The 23,411-nt window shown below is 43.1% G+C and overlaps 1 protein-coding gene across 1 annotated transcript in view; it reads right to left on the reverse strand.

Moving 5' to 3' along the window:
- Window positions 1-287: 287 nt before the first annotated feature.
- Window positions 288-23,411, reverse strand: part of GUCY2F (guanylate cyclase 2F, retinal) — a 43,324-nt gene continuing 20,200 nt past the window's right edge. The window contains exons 11-18 of the mRNA XM_010019372.1: window positions 22,412-22,560; window positions 21,031-21,194; window positions 20,559-20,751; window positions 20,277-20,451; window positions 14,344-14,442; window positions 12,014-12,108; window positions 11,049-11,134; window positions 288-426 (exon numbers count right to left, since the gene is read on the reverse strand). Coding sequence (XP_010017674.1) covers window positions 288-426; window positions 11,049-11,134; window positions 12,014-12,108; window positions 14,344-14,442; window positions 20,277-20,451; window positions 20,559-20,751; window positions 21,031-21,194; window positions 22,412-22,560 — 1,100 coding nt within the window. The remainder of the gene's footprint in view (window positions 427-11,048; window positions 11,135-12,013; window positions 12,109-14,343; window positions 14,443-20,276; window positions 20,452-20,558; window positions 20,752-21,030; window positions 21,195-22,411; window positions 22,561-23,411) is intronic.

Raw genomic sequence — 23,411 nt, forward strand, 5'->3', positions numbered from 1 at the left:
TGTCAGATGCTGATGAAGAGCTGGCGTTACCATCACTATTGCTTTCCTCCCCAGTGGACCCCTGCCAAAAATGCACACATACAGCTCTGAGCCGGTGCCCAGTTTCACAAGAAATGATGGTCAGGATTCATCTGCCTGCTGAGGTTCAACCTCTACAAGAGCTAAGAGGCTTCATCAATTTATACTGCTTTTGACTGGAAGGGAATTAAATGGAGGGTGTGAGCTCCTCTCCTGGGTTGGTTTCAAGGTGTCCATCCTGACACCACTAGTTCTTTGCTGTGCTCTTCTCAGATGTCTTCCTCTTCAATACTCATTCTGTCCTCCTTCATGCTGCCCAGCTCTCTAAAGGTTGCTTTTGTTAGTGTCCTCTTTGTGCCCCTCAGGACAGCATTGAGTTTCCTGGCAAGTACATCTGGCCACTTGTGGCTGTAAAACAGAGAAGAGAGGAGGAGTTAGCAACCCTGCTCACTAAGGAATAGCCTTTCATTCTGCATCATTTTGTGTCAGACAAAGCGGAAACATCAGATGTTTTCAAAGCCATCAAGAAGCATCAGGCAAGGGGGGATGTTGGTAGAGAACTGCAGGGATGTGGTGGTCCCAGCTGTTGTCTGGTCTACTGGGACCACCATATCCCTGCAGTTCTCTACCAACAGCTGGTGTTGTTGCATGGGTTAGTGGGATACACAGAGGTTTCATCCAAGCACACCCACTTTACAGATGTAAGTTATATTTACATAAAAACAACCAGAGGGCTTCCGCTGCTCCTGAAAAACATTCCTAACTGTGCATCACAAGCCTCATAAAGCCCCTAGCTGGTAAAAAAAGAGATTAATTTTTATTATTATTATTGATAATTATTTATTATTAATTATTATTATTTATTCACTCAGGTGGGTTTTCTGAGGTGATTCACTGCTACCAGTGAGAAATCTGAAGGTCCAGCTACTCAGACAGCCCCATGATCTCACCAAGCCCAAGACATGATGGGCAGAGAACCAGACAGAGCTGACATTCATCTCAGACCCAGGTGTGGTTTTGCTGTTTCAGCCTGTCACTGTTCCTGACACAATGAGCTCTGCTGAGAATCAGGACTTAAGAGCTGGGCTAATTGAGAGACTGCATCTAGATCCAGGCTAGTAAACTAATGTGGTGGAGCTGAAGACTATCATTTGTTATGATGTTCCAAGTGTCCGTGGTGCCCAGGTTCTACCATCTGTCAGTGGGCATAGATTTATTATGACACAATGGGGTTTCAGACACAAAACAACATCAAGGACTTGTAGGGCCAGAAGCTAAAGAAATGGCAGAGCTTTAGGGAGGTCTCAGCTCTGCAGCTGTCCTGTCCTATAAAGCATCATATGAAATCAAAATTACTGTGTATAATAGAAGAAAACATTACAGCTCTTATAAACCAAAAAAAAGAACCAAATGCTAACCCATACCACTAACACCATTACAGTTATATTAAAAATAAATAGTTGAGAAATTGTTGTGTATACATATATATATGGTTTTAAACTGCACACAGCATTGTTGTGTACAATGAACAAGCAATTACTTTAGGATAGAGTAAGTTTGTAGATGACACCAAGTCGGAGTATTGATCTGCTTGAGGGTGGAAGGCTCTGCAGTGGGATCTGGACAGACTGGATCAATGGGCTGTGGCCAGTGGTATGAGTTCAACAAGTCTCAGTGCTGGGTCCTGCATTTGGGTCACAACAACCTCCTGCAACGCTCCAGGCTTGGGGAAGAACGTCTGGACACTGCTTATGGAAAAGGACCTGCGGGTGCTGATTGATGGAGCTGAACATGAGCAGCTTGTGCCCAGGCAGCCAAGATGCCCCCAGCACCCTGGCCTGTATCAGCCCCAGTGTGGCAGCAGGGCCAGGGCAGGGACTGTCTCCCTGCGCTGGGCACTGGTGAGGCTGCACCTCGAATCCTGTGTCAGTTCTGGGCCCCTCACTGCAAGAGAGACATTGAGGTGTTGGAGCGGGGCCAGAGAAGGGCACCGGAGCTGGAGCAGGGCCTGGAGCACAAGTGTGATGAGGAAGGGCTGAGGGACCTGGGGGTTTAGTGTGGAGAAGAGAAGGCTCAGGGGGGACCTGATCGCTCTCTGCAACTGCCTGACAGGAGGATGGAGCCAGGAGGGGGCTGGTCTCTGCTCCCAAGGAACAAGGGATGGGACAAGAGGAAACGGCCTCAAGCTGCACCAGGGGTGGGTTAGGCTGGAGATTAGGAACTGTGTCTTCACTGCAAGGATTGTGTAGCATTGGAACAAGGAAGGTAAAAAGCAGGAAAGGGATCTAAAGGCAAATTGTTGAATCTTAAGAAATCATCCAAATGTATCATCCTGATGTGATTTAGGATTCAATGGAGGATCCACCCTGGAAATTCATTGAACTTTATGAGAAAGAGCTGATGCCCTTGTCCAAGATGATCCAAAAAGGTTCATGGGGAAACAAGGAAAAGAAATAAATTTCTGGTTTGGTTTGGTTTGGTTTCTTGTATTTTTTTAGGCCCTTTTGGTGTTGGACAAAGAAGATATCCCTTCCGGTGTGTTACTGGGAGATGTCCCTGCATACCAAGAGGGAAGAAGTAGCTGGTACAGAGTGGAAGAAAGGAGGAAGAAAAGAAAGATATAATGGGGGAAAAGATACAAAGGAAATGAGGGTTTGGTCTCTGCAGTTCTGGTTCTAATCTTTGGAGGGATCATGCAGGCAAAATCATCTGGGATTATCCATGCAGTGGGGCTGAAGGAGTAAGCTCTATGATTTTCTGTGTGGGTTTCACCTTTGAGGACAGAGAGAAACTTAATCAAAAACCCTGTCCTGAATGAGCTTTCGGATCTTATCTGCTGGTCAGTCACACCTTGCTAGTCTATGGCTTGGCCAACAAGATGCAATGATTTGGGTGTTTATTTCCTGAAGAAGAAAGAACCTTGAGGGATCTCTTGTCACTAAGCTGAGTTCATGGGACAAAAGGACAAGAATAAAGGGAAAGGCAAAGTCTTGAGGGGAACAAATAAAAGGAGAGAAAATAGCTTCAAAATTTGAGCCTCAGGACTTCTAGGTGATCCCAGGCTGGTCCTTTGCCCTTGCAGGACACACGACCTATATGCTGGTATATCTAAATATAGATTCAGCAAAGAGCAATACAGGCAATGCTAAGATTTATACACCCTGGATCCCTCCGTAAGTACAGGAGCTGCCAACCACATTGGGGTGAAACCTCATCCCTTTGAACTCCACAATGAATTCTGACTAACTACATGGGATCTATATCTCCTCTCCAAAGTAAGATCAATGTAGGGATCACAGGGAGTCATTGATATCTTGGTGGGATAGTTCTCTGCTGGGCCTTGAAAGAAAGAGAAATCCCTTTCTCCATATCTGAAGCACTGTAAGATGCTGGGGGTAGGATTCAGCTGCCTGAAGATAGTCTGACAGTATTTCAGATGCCGTGGTTTATCCTAGATGGTTTTCATCTGCCAACCTTACACAAGTGTCTCTGGTGCTCCAGGCTGAATCCCACTTGTATGAGTGGGTTAACAGGTCCATGTTATGCTCACAGATCCTACTGCAGGACAAAGTATAAGGATCACTACTAGTATAGCCAAGAGTTACTGGAACACTTTGGTGTTCCTCATGCTTTGCTGCATGTTTTTATCAAAATCCATTCAGATCCATCATTTCTATTCAAAAACATGTGTCCCCCAAGGACAACAGAGTCCACAGTCACTCACTGAAGGTTAAAGGATTCACTTCCTAAGTATGAGAAGCCTTCCTCTAGACTCCAGGACAGGTGAATACTCTGAAATATATAAATACTCCGAGATGGGCATCCCTATCTTATGACAGCAAGGACCCTATAAGACTGTCAACAGTCCACAGTCTAAGACTAATGGGACTGTAAACTGGGTGAATGGACTATAGATCACTATATCTGAGCTTCTTGTGTAGCTCTTTTTTATTTCTATCAGGGAAAAACAAGGTTATTGATGGCATATTCCCTTTTATCATAAAACGTCTAAGATAGACTAGCTAGAAACATCACTAAATCACCAAGCAGGCATGTGGGAATAAGTGGTTGTTGAGGACATAATTGCCTCCATTGAAAGCTTCATGCACACAAGAAGGATTGAACAAGGAGTGTCAAAAAGCTCCAGGTATAAATGCCTTATTTATTTTTCTGCTATTTCCCCATGAATTGAGCCAAGTGGGCTAATGAGGACCTTCTGTTCTCCATAATGTACTGCTAACCAGCTTTGCTTCAGTGCAAAGGTCTATGTGGGTGATATACATGCTAATGTTTTCTATACATGCATTTTTTGTCAAACAGAGCTAACCCAAGTGAGATATCCTCTTTGTCTCTGGCCTTATAGGAATAGCTTGTGCTCTTAGGTGTAGATCTGCAGGGTGTTCTTCTGTGCCTTGGAGCTTACATTTAGCAGCGAGTGTTCACATATGGTAGTGCTTATGCAGGTCTCTGCACACTGTGTCCCATATTTAAATCTTTCTATAAAAAATAAGGAATTTCTGCCCGGTTTCTAGAACAGGGAGAGCCTCAGACAAATATTTAAGAATCTCTTAAGGGAGATAAAACAGCCTAATACAACCCACTGAATCTTTAACAGTTGTGGCTGGGAAAGAGGAACACAGCCAAAAGTTCTCTGCTGGGTTTTATCCTAGTGAGAAAATAGGATGGAGCTTTAATCTGTCAGCTTGATATGGTGTATCTATCTTAGGGGTATGTAACCAGCCTGTATGTAGGCACTCTGGGCTTTCACCCACCTCTGCCTATGTCTAAGAAAGTGGAAATCAAGTAAAAGTTAGTTCAGAGGCATTGAGCAGAAGCATTATTGCTGCTTTCAGAGATACTATTTAAAACCCCCCAATCACAGAGCACTTTAATAGGACAACAGACCCTCTATGTGCATGTGTGCACGTGCTTGCTTATACACCAGTCTTGCTCTGGTAACACCTATTTGATCAAACACTCTAGTTTATGCTGTTGTACTCCATGTACTTTCTGAATTCCAATCAAATCATCCTAAATCCGCATTTATTTCTTGTACCAGAGGAACTGGAGTGATGAATAACAGAGCTGCATCTTGTTTCGTGTCATGAGGTATGGAATTACTCTAGGCAGGAGATATACGTTGCAGGAAAGCAACAACAGGCAATGTGGATTCTTTCAGGCTTTATCACTGTGTTTACCATGGACTAGGCTCATCCTGGCACAGTGCATGTAGACATCCAGTGGATTGATAATACACTGCTGGTAAACACAGTAAGACTCTATGTCTTTCAGGTATGAATGTGTCATTTGCTAGGAGATCGCCCAACAAGGTTAGACAGCTTTGCTGCTGTTCTGAGCATCTTTCAAAAGAGACACTTTAAAAGAATAATACATATTTTTGATCAAATAAAAAGAAAAATAAAGCATGACACTAAAACCAGCAAAGTGCAGACAAATAACACATAAGCAGGCAGTAAATAGCAGTGCTACTTTGGGACTGTCCTACAGCTACTACCTCAGATCTAGGCCCTTTTGCCAATGAGTTTTGCAGCTTTCCTCCTTTTGAACTCTGCAATTTCTTCCAAGGGTAAGCCATGGGCTTTAGACCTGCAGTGAACATTAGGCCATTAGAGAAAGAACCAGTTCAGTTTCATCTGCAATAAAGAACAGACTGTAACGGAGACGAAGTGAAAGGGAAGTGTCTTCTGGTGTGAAAAAGGAAAACAATAGGCCTGGTTCTGATCTTATTTATTGTCCTTTTGTACTGCTTCAGCTTGACTTATTGCAAAGGATGACGTTAGCTAATTTAATTTCAAGTGTCCCAAAGTGAAGTGCCTGCTCTGAGACAAGCGTCTTTTGTAATCTGTATAGCCAGATAGAGATCCAGAGGGCTCACCTTAGACACTTCTCCCAGGATGCTGATTGAGGAGCACAGACTATGTACCTATCGTGGATGTGTCCAGAATCCATTAGACAAGATGAATCCTGGGACAATTATTCTGCTATTCCTCTGATCCTCCCCCTCAATCATGAAAGATCTTCTGCTGTGAAGATCTTGCCTTCGGTTAGTTCATCTCCCACCTCTGTGCCTCTCGGTCTTCCAGGGGTGTTGCCTTCAGAAGATCTCAGCTCCCAAAGCTATGGGCACATTTCCAAATGGAAATCCTGTTTAACTGTCCCTAGAGACAGCCAGTTTTCCCTGAAATCTTAGCACAAACTTAACATCCTTTCCCGAGGGAGATCAGAATCAAGGTTCAGCTCTTTTGCCAACTCTGTCCTACATATGGAAACATCCAGCCAAGCTGTCCTTCCATGCCTTACCTAAATCCTCAGTTCTGGGAATATCTTTCCTTTTTATAGAAACATTGATCCCTGTTTATAAACCTTCCTGTGAGTGCTGGAGTCTTCAGGGGTAGGTCCCAAGCACAGGGAAGCCAGAAGGATATAATCCCGATGGGCTGGATGAGGAATGGCTTCTTCTGGCAATCTGTAAATCAGGTGGGATTTATCTCCCTGAAATACAGCTATCTGCAGCAGAGATGTCTCTATGTGAGCCAAATTCCTTGGGCTCTCTTCCAAGCCAGTGGAAGGAAGCAGGCACTGCTGGGCCGCAAATGGGGACTATCCCAAAGTAGATGTCCTCTGTGGGTCACCTATATGTGCCTGTTTCTCTGCACTGACTCTGTGATGTATAAGATGACCAGCTCAGATGGAGGTGTCCATGCTATCTTTTAATAAGATTAAATCCTATCAGCTGGAGGGGAGAGGAATGCTTTGTCTTGAGCCTACTTATGCAAGCATTAGAAAAATTCAGCCACACATGGGTAAGCCTGAAGGGCTTGTTCTTTGACTGCACCCAGCAGGACTTCATCCACAGGGGAACAGAGAAGGTTGCTGCCTATTTCTGCACAACAGTGCAGCAGGTTTTGACCCACAGAAGATGAAGACTTGATCAGGGTATTTGTAGATCAAGCACAGTGTCAGATTGTCTAAGCTCCATCTCCAAACACTGCTGACATGAGTATCAAACCATTTGATAATGACTTGACCTTCATCCACGGCACAATAACAAGAAGAAAGATGCCATGCAAAGAGCACTGACACATCTCCTGAACTCACTAATGTCTGAGCAACTGGAGAGGGCTGATTCTGCACCCTCCATCCCAACCTCTTGCAAAGCCCCTCTGACTGAAGTCAGTTGTTTTTTCTCCAAGATCCTCTCTTCCCACCACCTTGTTTCCAAAGCCATCAGGAGAATACCTGTAAGGTCCTACACCCCAACTCCCTAGAGTTAAAGAATTTGCCTTCTCTTTTCTAAAAATGGTGTTACAATGATTGTTTCTAAACACTGAGAACACAAGCTCCTGGCTTGAACCACAGGCAGCCAGCACAACTTCTAGTTCCCAATTAGAGAGGAAAAGACGTAGCCCCATAGACAGAACAACTTTATGACTTGGCCACTCTGTACCCTTTGGTGAGAACAACTGCAACTCAAATTGCCTTGAGACCTGGGTCATATGGATGCAGACACAGTCTTCTCTGCCTTCCTTTCTCTTTCTCTTACAAACCCATATGCTGGAGCAACATGTACCCTATCGCAAGGTGAAGGTATCTTGGCCAGCCTGTTACATCTCAGCTCTGTGGTCCTGCTCCAACGAGCCCTGGAGTCCTTTCATTGATGGCTTCCTACACACTTTTGTCTTTAAACCATTCTGGATTTTCTCTGAGGTTACTTGTTTCTGAGGTGTTTTGTTTTATTTTAACCCAGGTTTTGTCATACTCCATTTTTTAATTACTTTAAGCATCTGGTAGCTAAAAGCAGCCCTGAAATGGTTTCTTCTTGGTGCTCTTCCTTCTTATCCCTCAGCACTGTTGTTTATAAAAGAGCTTTTGGGCTGCTATATAATTAGAAAGCCTGTTTAGATGTCACGAGGGAGAGCAGTGTAGCCTAAATCTCCCCTCTGTCAGGTTAAAGCCATTCTCCCTTGTCCTGTCACTATATGCTCTTTTAAAAAGTCCCTCTCCAGCTTTCATTTGATGTTGGTTTGGGGTTTATTACTGGACAATCAGATGTATTCTCTCAGCAACTTCAGAAATATCAGAAGAAGTTATTACTGGGTATTAACCCAACCACATAATGAAATTCTTTCATATTTTCAAGTTTGCTGAAGTTTAGCTTCTAACCTGCGTATAAAGTCACCTTTGTAAGGTCAAGGACAGTTCCCCAGGTCTCGGGTGCTAAGACTACTGCAAGCACAATAGGATAATGAAGCTTGATTTATCCTTCTATGAACAGCTCGATGAGCTACTTAATCATAGATCTGCTCATAACTGCCTATCAGAGCTGGAAAATTGCCTTCACATGCCAATAAATCCTCCTGCTAAGGGCTGTGCTTAAAGCTTTTAAAGGCTGATGGGTTTTAGGTCTTGGGAAATAATAGGAAGCTAGCACTGTTTTCCAATGTTACCTGCTGTCTTTGCCATAAAACACTGCAATGAAGGCCTGAAATACTCCATATCTCAAAGGCTATGGCAGTAAGAAGCATTAATGGACCATCAGTGAAACTAAGCTCATCAAATTGTTCATGTGATATAACTCATGGGGTCAGCCACAGATTCAGATATTTTTATGAAGATTAAATCATTTTCCTTAGGGCATCTCTGACCCCTTTCTTCACACGGAACATCCACCCCTAGGATCTGACCCTTAAATCTATGGCCCACAGGTTTGTGTTTCCAGAGTATGGACATGAGGCCAAGCACAATTTATTAACCTTTTCTTATTAAATACCACCTCTCAGCAAGACCACCACATCTAGTTGTGTTTAGGCCACCCAAGTCACAAAATAAAGCAGGAGATAAAAGAAAATGTTCATGGACCTCATGGAAAGGAAAGACCTAAATAGAAGATGAGTTGCTTCAGGACAGGGTGAAAAGATGAGGAGAAGAGGAATTCATTCAGTACCTGCTTCTTCAACTCAAAAGCCTATAGATACGGAAATTCGTGTAGAAGTATGAGTCAGTGACTTGAAGCTACCATACTGGCCAGTATGAGAGAAACAACCTTCAACCTCTTATGAACTGGCACAAAACTGAACTATCAAGATAAGGCTGGAAAAACAGAACATAACGTCTGATATCTGTCCCATAATAGCACAGCAGATGCATGAGGCAATTCTCCAAATATTTGCTTTGCTTGAACATCCAGTTACTTCTTTCTGCCCTTTGACATTTGACTTCCACGCGGTATAGCCTTCATTTTGACCCTTCACTAGGTTTCAGTTTCATATCACTTCGCTTTTTCCTCTGATTACTTTCACATTCGTTCAACTGCTGTTTGAGTATGGGGACAGAAATACTGCAAAAGAACAGTGAAGATCAGGCCTTGGGATATGAGCAGACACCTCCCTCTCTGCAGTGCAACTGGTGGGTTCTTCTGAGGTTACACAAGGATGCTTAATATTCCCTGATCCTGGGTACATAGGAAAATATTTTGCCTCCTCTTATTGTCCCCCTGGACCTGTTGTATTTTCTGTCATTTACAATCCATGTCTAGAAACAGCTCAGGCCTTCACAAGTCTGATTTTGGCACAAATGACCAGAAGACAGGATCTTTGAGGATTATGGAAAGAAACTCAGCAGTCCACAGAGGCCTAACACGTAAGTTTTAGATGAGAAGATGAGAAGAACCTACTATCAGGTAGAAGTCTTGGTGCTTCCTTGGTTGCAAGGTAAACCAACCCACCTCACTAATTTGGCAAAACTACTCCCAGTTCACATTTCCCATGAACTGATATCATCATTAATACCAACACACTTCACTCAATAGCTTATTTCCATCAAAGCATCCATGCCTAAGAAATACTGTCTCACAATTATCTTCCAGTAACCTTCTATCTTCCACTCTGATTAACACCCAAATAACATCAAAGATATGGCCCAAAATACTGTTAATTCCATTCTACTTCAGGAAAGCTCTGGGAGGGCTCTGAGCACTTGGACTGCCCTCTGTGCAATTGCCCAAGTAGTTAACCATTATCTGCAAAGGAAGATTAAAAGTATTTTCATTTTCCTAAGAGGAAATGAGAGAAAACTTAGAACAAGATTGCTCGGGGAAAGTTAAAGTAAAAACAGGCACTGTTTGCTGTCAGACATCTGTCTCTGAGCTAGTCTTGATAGTCTACGAAACAGGCATCTTGCGGGGGCAATTAATCTTAGAATACAGATGTACAAGCAGGTCAGTTGAATCAGATCCCTGGGCATATATTTCTCTCTGTTGACTACAAAGGGAGTCAAGGTTGAGTAGCTTTAATGTAGGTGACCACACTGTTCTTGTCAAATTCCACTCCTGGTTTTTATGGCCTGACCATGACATCCTTTCCAGGCATACAGCATGTGAGAGCCAAGCAGGGAGGACTCCGTTTGTAAAGCCAGGCATTAAAAAGCTACTAAATTGCTTGATGAATTTCAAGTACTCAATCTTTGCTCACCACCACTTGTATGGAAACAACATCATTAAGTCTTTAGTTACCTAATGGTGACATGTTTTGACAACACAAAATCTCTTTATTGCTCTGTTTGAATGAACAGTGCTACAGGGAAGAAACATATTTGCATGGTGAATGAAGCTGGTGGTTTCTGCAGAAGTTTGATGGAAGGAGGGAAAAATCTGAGTGTCACCTATATACAGATGACACCAGAGACCTGAAAGTGTCCCTACATGTGCACCTCCCATTCTCACACAGAATAGGAAGGAGATTCAGCATGGAAATCCCTGGTGCTCAGTCTCCAAGGGACTATAGTTGGGAAGCAGCAAGTTTCCATGTCACTTCTTGGGAACTGTAATTAAGGAGAGGAGTTGAAGAAACCACACTTCTGAGTCCCAGTACTATGCCTGAAAATGTAAGTCACCTAAGGAAAATGATGTAGATGTTTGCAAACAGGTAACATGGAAAGACAGATATTCAGCCTGTGAACTCCAACAAGGACCTTTTAATGAATGTATTGAACAGTGAGGAAGTCACACTTACCCTGGCTTTATTTCAGGAGGTTTAGGTAAGGGCTTCAGAAAGCCTTTTTTCCCAACGAGCCAATATGTGTCTTCTACTCCTTTACCCTAAAATGAAAACAAAATCCAGATAAAGAGCAGCTTTCTGACTACCCTCTGCTCAATATATAAGCACCTCATTTGGCTTCATATATACCCAGAGACAGAGTATAGCTGGAAATCTTTGGCTCTCCTTCACAATGGCTCAGAGATTATTTGAATTTCACTATCCTAAAAGAGAAGGCTCAAACTGTCATAAAATCTCTCAATTTCTGATGCTTGTGCTGCCAAGTAAGATGATTATGGGTGAGAGGCATCTGATGAACTGTAGACACTGATATCAGAGTCAATCACCCTTGAAGGGAGCAGTGGAGGAAAACAGACACTTCTCAAGTGGCATTCATCTTCACATAAACTGGACCCTGAAAGTCAGGTTAGTAATTCCCTAAAGTGCCAATTTACGTCCACTGTGTAAAGGTTTCTTTCCATAGACTAAACCTGGAATAATTACTTTATATCTCCACCTGCAGTCATATGAACTCAATTGAGATGATTCACTCATCATGAAAGATTGTTGAGGGATCTGAGGCCATACTCAGGCCTTATACTGTAGGTGTTTAAGGCAATCAAAGCTCCTACTGCTGTCTATTTGCTATGTAAGGGGAGAAGTGATGTTTTGGATTGTTTGTCTTGTTTGGATGCTGTGAAAAGCAGCAGCTTCTATCAAGAGTGGACTAAATAGAGTCCTAAATAAATAGATCCAGCGCATACAGAGTCCCACAGTCCTCCAGTAGTTACCTCATGTTTTGAAACAACTGACGGGGACAATTTGGGAAGGATCCAAAGGTGGATTGGTGGATGAAGGCCAAACAACAGCTTAATATGGAAATTCTTCAAGCAAAAAGATTCCCTTGTGTGAAGCATTTCACACAGCTCTGGTCTTCTTACCTTCAGCTCTGTTTTCCCCCTAGGTACGATTTCATAGCCTTCATTTAGACTCCGAAGAGTATCCACTGTACTTTGGCTGACATGAATTCTGTAAGCTGGGAATGAAAAGCAAAACAGCTGGATCACTATACTGCACACACACTGCACATTCCCCACTGCTTCATACTGGCAAGGAATATCACTCCAAAGCATGCAGGTGTGAAGCTGTCGTAGAGCTATGTAAAATTTGATGCTGATGGATGGATCTTTCCAGGGTGGGCTGTAATGAGCACAGGGTGAGAGGAGATCTAAACTGAGGACTTCTAGAGAGGGATACTAGACATGCTGAATGTAGAAGTTCAGCACTTAATAAAGATGGTAAATGGTTTCTCATCAACATTATCAGCTGCAATCAAAAATGTTGGTTTTATCTATTTCCATAGAGTAACTTGAGAGCAAAAAAAGGAAAGATAACCAACTGTCCTGCTCCAGACACCCAACATCATTTGAAAGTGATATAAGAGATGCAATCTGCAAAGGGAAATAATAAAAACGCTGCTGTTTATCTAGATCTATCTGGATTTTTCAGTAATTGATTCCACCCAGAGCTGCCATCAACAGTCTATGAACAAAAAGGGCAAAAGTAGAGATCTTTATTAATTTTCCATCTCCTTCAGTTTGTTTTACAGACATTGCTGGAACTCACTGGAATTTGTTGTTGTTCTGTTGGCGTGGACAAGCCACAGAATGTTTCCAAACATTTTACCCCTAAATAGTTTTCTTTGTTGTTGTTTTTGTTGAACTTTTATTTCAAATGCATTAATCACATTCCATTCCCCCTTGAAAGATGGGTGAAGAACCAGTTTATGCAGAGGAAGACCAGACAGCCTTGAGTTACGTTTCCTGAGGCACTAACCTACAGTCTTCTTATTACTGCATATCTATATACATTTCTATTAAAGTATAAAGATGTTTTTGTATCTGCAGTGCTCCTGCTGTCTCCAGTCTCAGTGGGCCTTTGCACTTCCAAGTGTCTAAAGGTTGGGATTCTTAAAGTATCTGTCTTGCCATTAGAAATCTGCTATCAAAAGTATTTCCTCCTTTCCACTGCTTTCCAAATTCAACCTCTTGAAATGAGCCAGCCATACTCAAAAAAAGGCAATTTTCCTTAATTAATGATTAGCCTGATTGTTAGTTTTAATTAGTCTAATCAAAATCACTGGAGCCAGAAATAGGAGGATTGTATGGAAGAGTGGAAAAGTTTCAATGGGGCACATATACTGTAATGTTTTTCTAACCTGGCAAGACCTCAAGATATTAATATTGAGTATCTCAGGCTTTGTGTAGCTTGTAAACCAGACACAATGGGTAATTTCTAAGAGCTGTTGAAAATACCAAAAGGGAGATCAGAGATCAAGGATGAAAATGTGTGAGACATTGCCTTTGGAAACCAACTTGTACCTACAGCCTGAACATGAAAAGGAGATTCAAAACACATCCAGGGCTCTGACACTGCTGTCACTAGTCATCAACTGTGTGACGCACAGTTCAACCACTATGGTTTGCATATCCCTGTGTCAGGCAAAGACAGCAAAGCAATAAACAGCAGATCTGTGTATATGACTGACAAGCAGGTGAATGTTTCTTCCCCACCATTGCTTTTTACATACATAGAAGTCTCCAGCCACGGGACAATAAGAACTGGCTGCAGCTATTGGCTTTGTGCATGTAGACTGTTGCTTTTATAACTGGAAGCCTTAGGAAAAAAAAAGGTGAAACCTTAAGGGAAAAATGCTCTGAACATCAACCCATCAAGAAAACCTAAAGAGGAAGGAAAGCTTAAGGATTTTGTTAGGACCTTCCAACACTTGTTCATGGAATTGCTATCACTGATAAATGAAGCCATCATAAATGACGCCGTTCATGTTGCAAGACATGGTTGCATGTGGTCTGCTTTTCTCTCCCTCCAGCACAATGGAAGCAGTGCCCACAGGTACATCAACCCTTGCCTTGTCCTAGCCATGACAGGTAAGTGTCTTATTTTACTGTGCAAGAACAGCTCTGAATTAAGGGTTGTCAGCACTGAAAGCAAGATCCAACCCATGTATGAGAAATCTAGGGCAATGTTGATGTTGATTTTGGTGGTGGGATCCACATCAGAGGACTGTAGCTGGAAGGCAAGGTCTTAAATGCCAATCTGCAATGGCAAAGCTGATGGTTTTGTTGTTTGACTTGCCCCTTTCATCAGAGCTGATTCAATTGTGAGGCTTATAACTGAAGATGCACATTTCTTCATCTCTCTCGAGAAGATCCTCCACCCACCCACCCCAGGGGCTGTCCCATATACTCACGCAGGCCCGTGGACTCCATTCGTGATGCTGTGTTCACTGTGTCTCCAAAGAGGCAGTATCGTGGCATTGTGAGCCCTACCACGCCTGCCACACAAGGCCCTGAAAGACATGTGTCATCTGTATAACCCAGATGGTACTGCATGAGTCAAGGGACATGCCAACAAACAGATCTCATCCTCTCCTCTGATATTCAAATCCCACTTAGGAATATAGGAGGATTTTTAAAGATCTCATTGGTCTTGGTGCTTGTTACAGGTGATCAAAAACTAAGCATTTCTATGGATTGCATATTGGTGTTTTATGCTTGAGAAAGGTCTCATGTGGTAGGACCTCAGTTCACCATCATCTAGGAGAAATCTGTTCAGAGTTCGTGGAATCCCAAGGACTACTAGAATCTCATTTTAAAAACACCTCCTTTTCTAGCCAGGAAAACTAAAGTTCAGATCTCGTGATATGCCCTATCCCAGTGAAACAGAATTGAAAATCAGCCTTGGAAGTCTTGGAAGATGCTGGCAGCACATTGGACCACCCTGTGACCCTTCCTTGGAAAGGAAGACATCATTTGCTCTCCTGTCTAGCCAAAACCTGATTATTTTTCCTCTTTCTCATTCTGTAGACAATATCTACTCCCTTCCAAAATAGCTCCCAAGGAACCAGTGCCAAGATCTTGGGGAGAGGTATGTGTGCAGGATTTACATGAACATACACATACACAAAGTGTCACAGCCAAACAGCACAGACAATTGTCATCTGTGGCACTGGGCTTAGATGATGTTTGGACTGTGCTCTGAAGGATGAGATGCTAAATGTCATCAACCACAGTATAACATATCAGGATTGCAAAAGAAATGCAAGAGAAAAAAAGATAAAGAAGTGAATGCACCAAGCAATATAAAGGGGGTGTGAGGCTTCCTGCAGAGAAAAAGGCAGCCCTCTGTGTCTTGCATTGGATGCATTTATGTCCTATGTCTTTTCAGGCTCTGCCTGTTTTTTCAGTGTCATGATCTTTTTGGGTCAAGACCTGGCAAAACTGACAAGGAAATCTTTTCCCATGCAAGGTTAGATGTGAATATAGGACAACATCAACAGTATCTGAAATGATGGTATAGATAAGGCTTTTAAATAAAAAAAAAAGAGTTGTAGGTCAAAATGTTGGTTTTAAAATAATTATAATAATAGCAGCAATAATATTAATAATAGCCTAATTTAGAAGCGACCATAGAATCATAGAATGGTTTGGGTTGAAAAGGACCTTAAAGCTGATCCAGCTCCAACCCCCTGCCATGGGCAGGGACACCTTCCACTAGAGCAGGTTGCTCCAAGCCCCTGTGTCTGACCTGGCCTTGAACACTGCCAGGGATGGGGCAGCCACAGCTTCTCTGGGCACCCTGTGCCAGCGCCTCAGCACCCTCACAGGGAAGAGCTTCTGCCTTAGATCCAACCTGAACTTCCCCTGTTTCAGTTCGAACCCATCACCCCTTGTCCTATCATTTCAGTCCCTGATGAAGAAAGTCTCTGATAATCAGTTACTTGTTTTAGGACAATGTAATTTTGCTGTAATTTTAGACTTCTTAGTTACAAAAACTGATTCTTTGTATAGTTTTCAGACACATCTTAAAGACAATGAATCTTCATAGCTGAAATCTATGGAACTTTGCAAGAACCCCTCTTGCTGTTACCTCTGAAAAGTTGTTGCAGAATCAAAGTTAACAGGATTGTAATACAGTTTAGAGAGGAAGCAAACAGAAGTGAGGCAGTTTTTACCTCCTGCCTGGTGAAGCAACACTTGATTAAAGATTAAAAAAGAAAAGAATAATGATACATATCAAATATGTTACAAGGACTTCAACAGCATGTCTAGATCAAACACAGCACGCAGGGACTGCTGAAGATCAGGAGAACCTGATTTAATGTTTGGGGGTTTTTACTGGCAATGTGCCGTGTAACCTTGGATGAGACACTGCTCCTCAGATTCTCTTCTAGTTTAATTCCCGTTATTATCAGTAATCCCTAATTTGGTTTAAGCTCTTCAGGAGAGGTGCTATATCCACTAGAAGAAGTCTTTTCAGGGTCTAGTCTATAGGCACTTCTATAGCACAACTATAAAGGCACTGTTGATACTAGTGGGTCAAGGGCCTAATGCTTATCTAACTAGTCCTTAACATGTGCACGCTGACTTAAAAAGAGTTGTTGGAGATTATTTAATTCATGTTTCAGTAAGAGCTTTCCCTGAGAAGACAGTGACTCATACAACATCACCTCTCTTCATCTTCTGGTGATGATATGACAGCAGCACTCAGATATCTCAGTAATGATCAAAGCTCCTTCTGTAATTGGTGTTGCAAGGACACAAAAAAGTGGTTCTTGTCAAAAAACAGCCCTCACTGAGGAGAATTTAATTTCATTTAAGAAGCATAAATACAGGCACCTGAGCTTCTGCGTATTCGTAGAATCATGAAATAGTTTGGGTTGGAAGGAACCTTAAAGCTCCTCCAGCTCCAACCCCTGCCCCAGGCAGGGACACCTTGCACTAGAGCAGGTTGCTCCAAGCCCCTGTGTCCAACCTGGCCTTGAACACTGCCAGGGATGGGGCAGCCACAGCTTCTCTGGGCACCCTGTGCCAGCGCCTCAGCACCCTCACAGGGAAGAGCTTCTGCCTCAGAGCTCATCTCAATCTCCCCTCTGGCAGGTTCAAGCCATTCCCCTTGTCCTGTCCCTCCATCCCTTGTCCAAAGCCCCTCTCCAGGTTTCCTGGAGCCCCTTTAGGCCCTGGAGCTGCTCTAAGGTGTCCCCTTCAGGAGCCTTCTCTTCTCCAGCTGCCCCAGCCCAGCTCTCTCAGCCTGGCTCCAGAGCAGAGCTGCTCCAGCCCTCGCAGCAGCTCCGGGGCCTCCTCTGGACTCAATCAAGCATTTGTGGATGGTGTGGAAACAGCTGAGTCAACTGAGTTTTTATTTTGGAAGCCTCAGGCAATAGTTGGTGGAGGCCAAGTCAATGTCGTCAATGGAACCATGAGACCCTTTCCACTCCTGCATCTGAAGAGCTCTCCAGGGTCCACTTAAATGTCCTCCACATCTCCACCAACCACAAAATGAGTGTGTGCTCCCTAACACTCCTGGAAACACCTCCACTGGGGTACCTGAATTTAGGTTTGCTGTTTAGTCAATGCAATCATCCAATCATAGAATCACAGAGTGGTTTGGGTTGGAAAGGACTGTAAGATCACCTAGTTCCAACCCCCTGCCGTGGGCAGAAATCGTATCTGCAAAACTCATAACCTAGGGTGGGTTTTTAGGGTGAGGTACTAACATTCTAGGCTGCTGCTTTTAAGCCTGTCCTCCTGTTGCACGAAGTTACTAGTTCAAAAGCATCCAGGAGTTAATTCACTCACTGCCTTCACTGCCTGTGTGTGTTGCCCCTTGTCTAGACAGCTCCAGTAAATGGCCAACAAAGGCTTCCAGCCATAAATCTTTCACATCAACAAGTTTCAGAGGAAACCAGATACCCTGTGATGAGAATGCTATGGCCTCGTTGTTTAATTATACAGGTTTGCTGGTTTATTTTGGAATGGCCCTTTGCCAGGGTTTTCAGGGTCAGTTAATGAGTGGTGCTGGGCTAAGACTCTGCAACAACCATCAGTGGTGCCGTGGAGGTTAATAAACTCAGTTGAAGTGTGGGGCTTGTTGCCACAGAGACTGACTGATAAACAGATCCTTTCAGCCTCTCTGGAAAAGCTTGGTTTCCCACCACGACTCTCCCTGACTGTTATTCTCCATTCCAGACATGGATGGTGTGGAAACAGCTGAGTCAGCTGAGTTTTGCTGGACATGGGAGTCAAGCAACGAGAGGAGAGCCAAGACTCCAGGGTGAGTTTAAAGCAGGGGATAAACTGAAGAGCAAACACTAGTCTTGTCTTCTTCACCTTACCCATGTATTGCTGCAAGTGGGCTGCAGGCATGGGCTAGCAGAAGTTCCCAGGGGTTTAATTCTCCATTGGGGTTGGAGAGAGATGGGCAGCCCATGCCCAAATGGCATTTACTGCTTTATCAGAGAGGGGATCACAAGCTCTTCTTGGCACCAGTTTCCAGAGAGCAGTTGGCTAACAAAATTGGTGTTCACACCCATTCTCCATCCTTTCCAGGACAGTGAAAGTGTTAGCCAAGCCCTCCTCTCCCCAGGAACTTTCTCCATGCTTTCATGATGCTGGTGATTCCCTCTTCATGCTTCTTTCCTCAGGAGAAACAGGGTCTAGGGTTAATCAAACTCTGCTGTCAGCTCGGTGGCTTGGAGATCTGGTTTGTTTTGGAGCATACATTTCTCACTGCTCCCATGAGAGCAGGAAGTTGCCAGATCTATGCAAAACATGATCTGGCTTCTGCTTCTTTAGAAAGAAAACACCAATTCCTCCCCCTTTTCCTCTTACTCTCTACACAACAGCTCATAACAACACTGCTTTCCAGATACCCAGAGTTCATAAAACCAAGAAAAAATGTAACTACCCCCCATACACATCACCTAGGGATAGATTTTTGGCTGGGTGCATGGAAGACATGTTGCAGAACTGCTGTCAACAGCCAGAAGCAGATGTTGTGGACTGAATTCCTCTCTTTCCATGTTGAAAATGTGCTGCTTGTGCTCCAGAGACCCCTGCTCTGGGCAAGACAACCTGGGGCCATAATCTCATCTAATTTCTGCCAGAGTATTAAACTCACAGTGCTCCTGCAATCGTTCCTTAACACTTTAGGCTTCTGTAAAGGGCCAGCTAAGACCCCTAAACTGCAAAGAAAACTGTATGGAGATTAGTTTTCAGAGATAACCCCAAACGAAGATCTTATATAGTCTAGAAGATATGAAATATCAGCCTTTGATATGAGATATGAAACATCCAAGGTTGCACCAGATGATCCTCGAGGTCCCTTCCAACCTGTTATTCTATGAAATACTGATTTTAGCTCTGCTCTGGGATATTCTGGGTGAGACACTTCCTTCTCTCTGCTCTTGTTTCCCCATGTGTACAACAGAAACTGGGATATTGGCTTCTGTAAAACACTTGCATGCTAAAGGTGCAAAAATGTGGGCATTATTGGATAGGCAGAAGGATAAAAAAAACCTGCAGCACTAAATCAGACTCCTGGACAATCTTATTCAATGTTTGGCTTCCCACGATGGGCAAGTACCTGGTGCTTCAGAGGAAGACACAAGAATTCTTGTGATGAACAGCTGGGAAAAATGTATTAATATAATGATACTGATTCTACCATTACAGCAGATGTCTTTTCCTCCATTTAAAATCCCAGTCATGTTTTTACTTAAACAACTGCATTCCTCCTGTCTTTGTTTTGTTTTGGTTTTGGTTTGGAATTTAATTACACTTTGTATAAAGAAAAGAACTTCTTCTTTTCTTTGCAAGCAAAGCACTTTTCTGTTAATTGAATAGATGATGATTTCTAGATTAGAGATAATTTACTTTCTTTACAACACAACATTTTCTTAATAACTGTGTATCTTAATAACTGCATATCCTTCAAGTTACATTCTACCTCTAATAAATCTCCTCAAACTTTCATTCTTTCACTCTATATGCCTGGGGTTTTTTGCTTTTGTTATTTCATAACAGAGTTACAAAGACTTCACTGATGTCCCCATATCACACCAGTGATGATCTTATGGCACATCAAAAAGCCACCCTTTCAACGAAACCCTTGTGACTAATGTGTCTGATGTAGCTCCTGACTGGGACAGAATGCACAATTCCTCCTCCAAATGACACTGAGCCGTTTTCCTCCTTGGGGGTTGTGTTTCCATTTTAATGCCCTTGTTGCTATGGAAGATTTTAAAGCATCTTCCAAGGGTGCTTGTTTTGGGGCAGGCAAGGAGAGAACATTCAAAGCTGGAAATACAACTGCAGAGGAGTTCTTTGATGTTCAGGCGCTTACCTGTGTGCAGCCCAATTCGTATCCTGAGGGGAATGTCTGGCATGTGTCTCATTTTGAACGATCCCACCGAGCTGAGGATGTCCAAGGACATGTTGGCTATCTCAGCCGCGTGCTTGTTTCCATTCCGTTTTGGGAGCCCTGAGGCAACCATGTAGGCATCACCAATCGTCTCCACCTGGCAAATGCCATTAAATTAATAAATAAATAGGGGAAAAAAGGGTGGAAAAGAGACATAGAATATAACTACAAGAGTGTTCGACCCGTAGACAGTTTGATTCTCACCTTGTAAACATCATGGTTTCCAAGAACTGCATCGAACAATGTGTAAAGGTCATTGAGAAGATCAACTACTTCAATGGGTTCACTGAGGGCCGAAATGGTTGTGAATCCCACGATGTCACTGAAGTAGATGGTCACCTGGTCAAAATACTCTGGCTCCACAGTGCCACCAGTCTTGAGGGCTTCTGCCACTGATCTGTAATAACACAAGCAATAGATGGCAGGGCACAAACCCCTCTGTAGTGCATGGCCAAGACCTCAGACACTCTTGTCCAACTGTGCTTAAAGGATTTTCCACTAAATAGGAGGTTCTATATGGCTGTAACAAGCATTGATTTAAGTTTCTTACTTTGATTGGAAGGTGCTTGCCAAAAGTGGAGGTCAGCTCTGCAATCTTGCTCACTTCTGGAGACCAGTTTTGTCCAGTCTAGATATGGGTTGGGGTGTTTTTACCATCTAAAGTATCAGTACTTACGGGGGGAGCATTTGTGACAGCAGTTTCTCTGTCTTCTGCTTTTCAATCTCTAGCTCTTCAGTCCGCTCCCTGATTAAATCTTCCAGGTTGCTTGAATACTGCTCAAGCATCCTGAGCATTGAGTCAATGATATTGGTCTTCTTCCCTTTGTTGATGGTTTTGAACTGGAAAATCAAACTGGAGAGTTATTTCTCCATCTCATTGCACCATTGTAGCACACTAACTTTGAAAAGGAACAAAAAGTAAAGACTTATTTTAAGGGTACAATGCTAAAGACAGGATTTGTCAGTGTCAAGAGTTCAATGATAAAGGTTGAAAGGTTGAATAGAGGGTGAATTTGCATCAATAACTATGGAAGCTGCCCAGGAGCATGTTGCTCATATATGAACTTCCAGTGAGGGTTAAGTGAAACACTATAGTTGCTATGGAGTCCGATCACACTGCAAATATGCACCCTCATTTATCCAATGATTAACTTTTAGGGTAATCTGCAGCCATTTACATTCAGAGGTGCAAATTTCAGGTCATTAACAGTACTTACAACCTGCTTACATGTTACTGATCTTAAATCCACCTTTGCACAGTGGCATGTATGTGTACTGCCACCTCCCATCCCCAATTCTTCATTGAGTTTTGCTCTCGCCTCTTGACCTGAAGATGAGCCTCTGGACCATTTGGATAATCTGTGGCTTCAGAAGCTGCCATAGACTCAACAGTGGAGTCATATGGGTGTAAAGTTATTCACAATTTCATAGAACCAAAAGGTAAAAATCATTGATATTGGTTTATCCAGTCTGACCTTAGAAGAACATAGGAACAGTACTGCTGGATCGGACAAAAGGTTTATTTTGCCAGTCCATGAGATGGCCAGTAAGAGATGTCTGGGAGAGCTGTTCAAATGGGCTCAGGTACAGTCATATGTCTCTGGGATATGCTCCCAGCCTTCACGAACCTGCAGTTCAGAGACCTCTTATGCCAAATGTTGTATCTTTGTGTTTAACAGCCTTTGGTGAATTTTCCTTTTAAATTAATCACTTTTTAAATAACTTAGGAGATCAAAACCCCATATTGATCTGAAGGTGCTATCATAATTTACAGATCTTGGATCTCCATCAGGTCATCTGTGCAAGTCCACTGCAAATGTGAAGACATCATCCCATGTTCAGCCTGTTTCACACCCCATGTGGTGGTGCCATGGCAGCCCATATTCAGGACAAGGTGTAAGCCAGACACCATGAACCACAAAATAACCCAACTGCAAAGGCAAAACTAGAGCTCTGGGACTTCTTCAGTCATTATTTAAGGGCTCACTTCAAGGAATAAAATATAATTCCCTGCCAAGTACAAACAAAGGATGGAACCTGCTGCTTTATTCACTGACCTTAAGAAATACCTCCTCAAAGGTTGGACGTCGTTCGGGGGCTTCACCCCAGCATTCCTTCATTACCTGGATGCACTTCATGGGGGCCAACTCAGGGGCTATATTTGGGCGGCACAGGGGAGGGGGCTTCTTCACTTTCTTTATGATTTCTGTGACAAAGAGAAGAACAGGAAGCACATTGTGGAGGGTCTTGGTGTGGATAAAGCACATGGATCTTTTCACCTATCCCTTGCACCCTCCTTCATCCATCACCCTTATTCCTCACCATCCAATGGCAGTGTCAAATGAAGCTGGTTCTGCTTTCCTCTGCCAGGAGTCTCTTGGAGGGTTTGAAAGACAAGAGATTCATCTGCCACCTTGTCCCTGGAGAGCCAGGTTATCAGCAATAAAGTGGCTGGATGGGGGAAGGTTGTGTGACAGATGGATGTGTGAGCCTGCAGGCTTGTGTTTAATGAAATTTTCTCTGACTCTCTCTGTTAGGATCTGCAGTCCTCTAAGAGAGCAGAGGGATATGGCCATGCCCAGACAGGAAGGACACCAGCCTGTGATGTTTCATCATTAACTGGGAACCAGTATGTAGGAGGTTGATGGGAAAGGAAACAGTGGGAAGTGCTTTAACGGGGAGAGTTTGAGTTCAAAACAATGTCTGGCAAACTAGTCCATATCCAGAGATGAAATAAGACTATCAATGAACTGGGCTTGGGCTTTCAGGCCTTGAGAAGTCAGACCTGGAATCTGCAGCCTTTAGATAAAAGAGCATTACAGAGAAGGAGTGAAGCTGCAGGTTTTATTGACAGCTGAAGGATTGGGGAGTGTGATGTCTGAACCCAACCCTGACATCCATTCAGATATTTCTTAGTAAGAATATCCTGGAGGAAAAGTGTTTTTTTATGCAATAGAACTATACCTTCCTGCTTAAATAAAAAATCAAAGTGATTGTATTTGGAGGTTTCATTTTGCATAGTGCAGAGCAGCCAAAAAGAGTGAAAACCACGCTCTT

This window comes from Nestor notabilis, unplaced genomic scaffold, assembly GCF_000696875.1.
Source record: "Nestor notabilis isolate BGI_N333 unplaced genomic scaffold, ASM69687v1 scaffold1878, whole genome shotgun sequence".
In the NCBI taxonomy this organism is placed as follows: Eukaryota; Metazoa; Chordata; class Aves; order Psittaciformes; family Psittacidae; genus Nestor; species Nestor notabilis.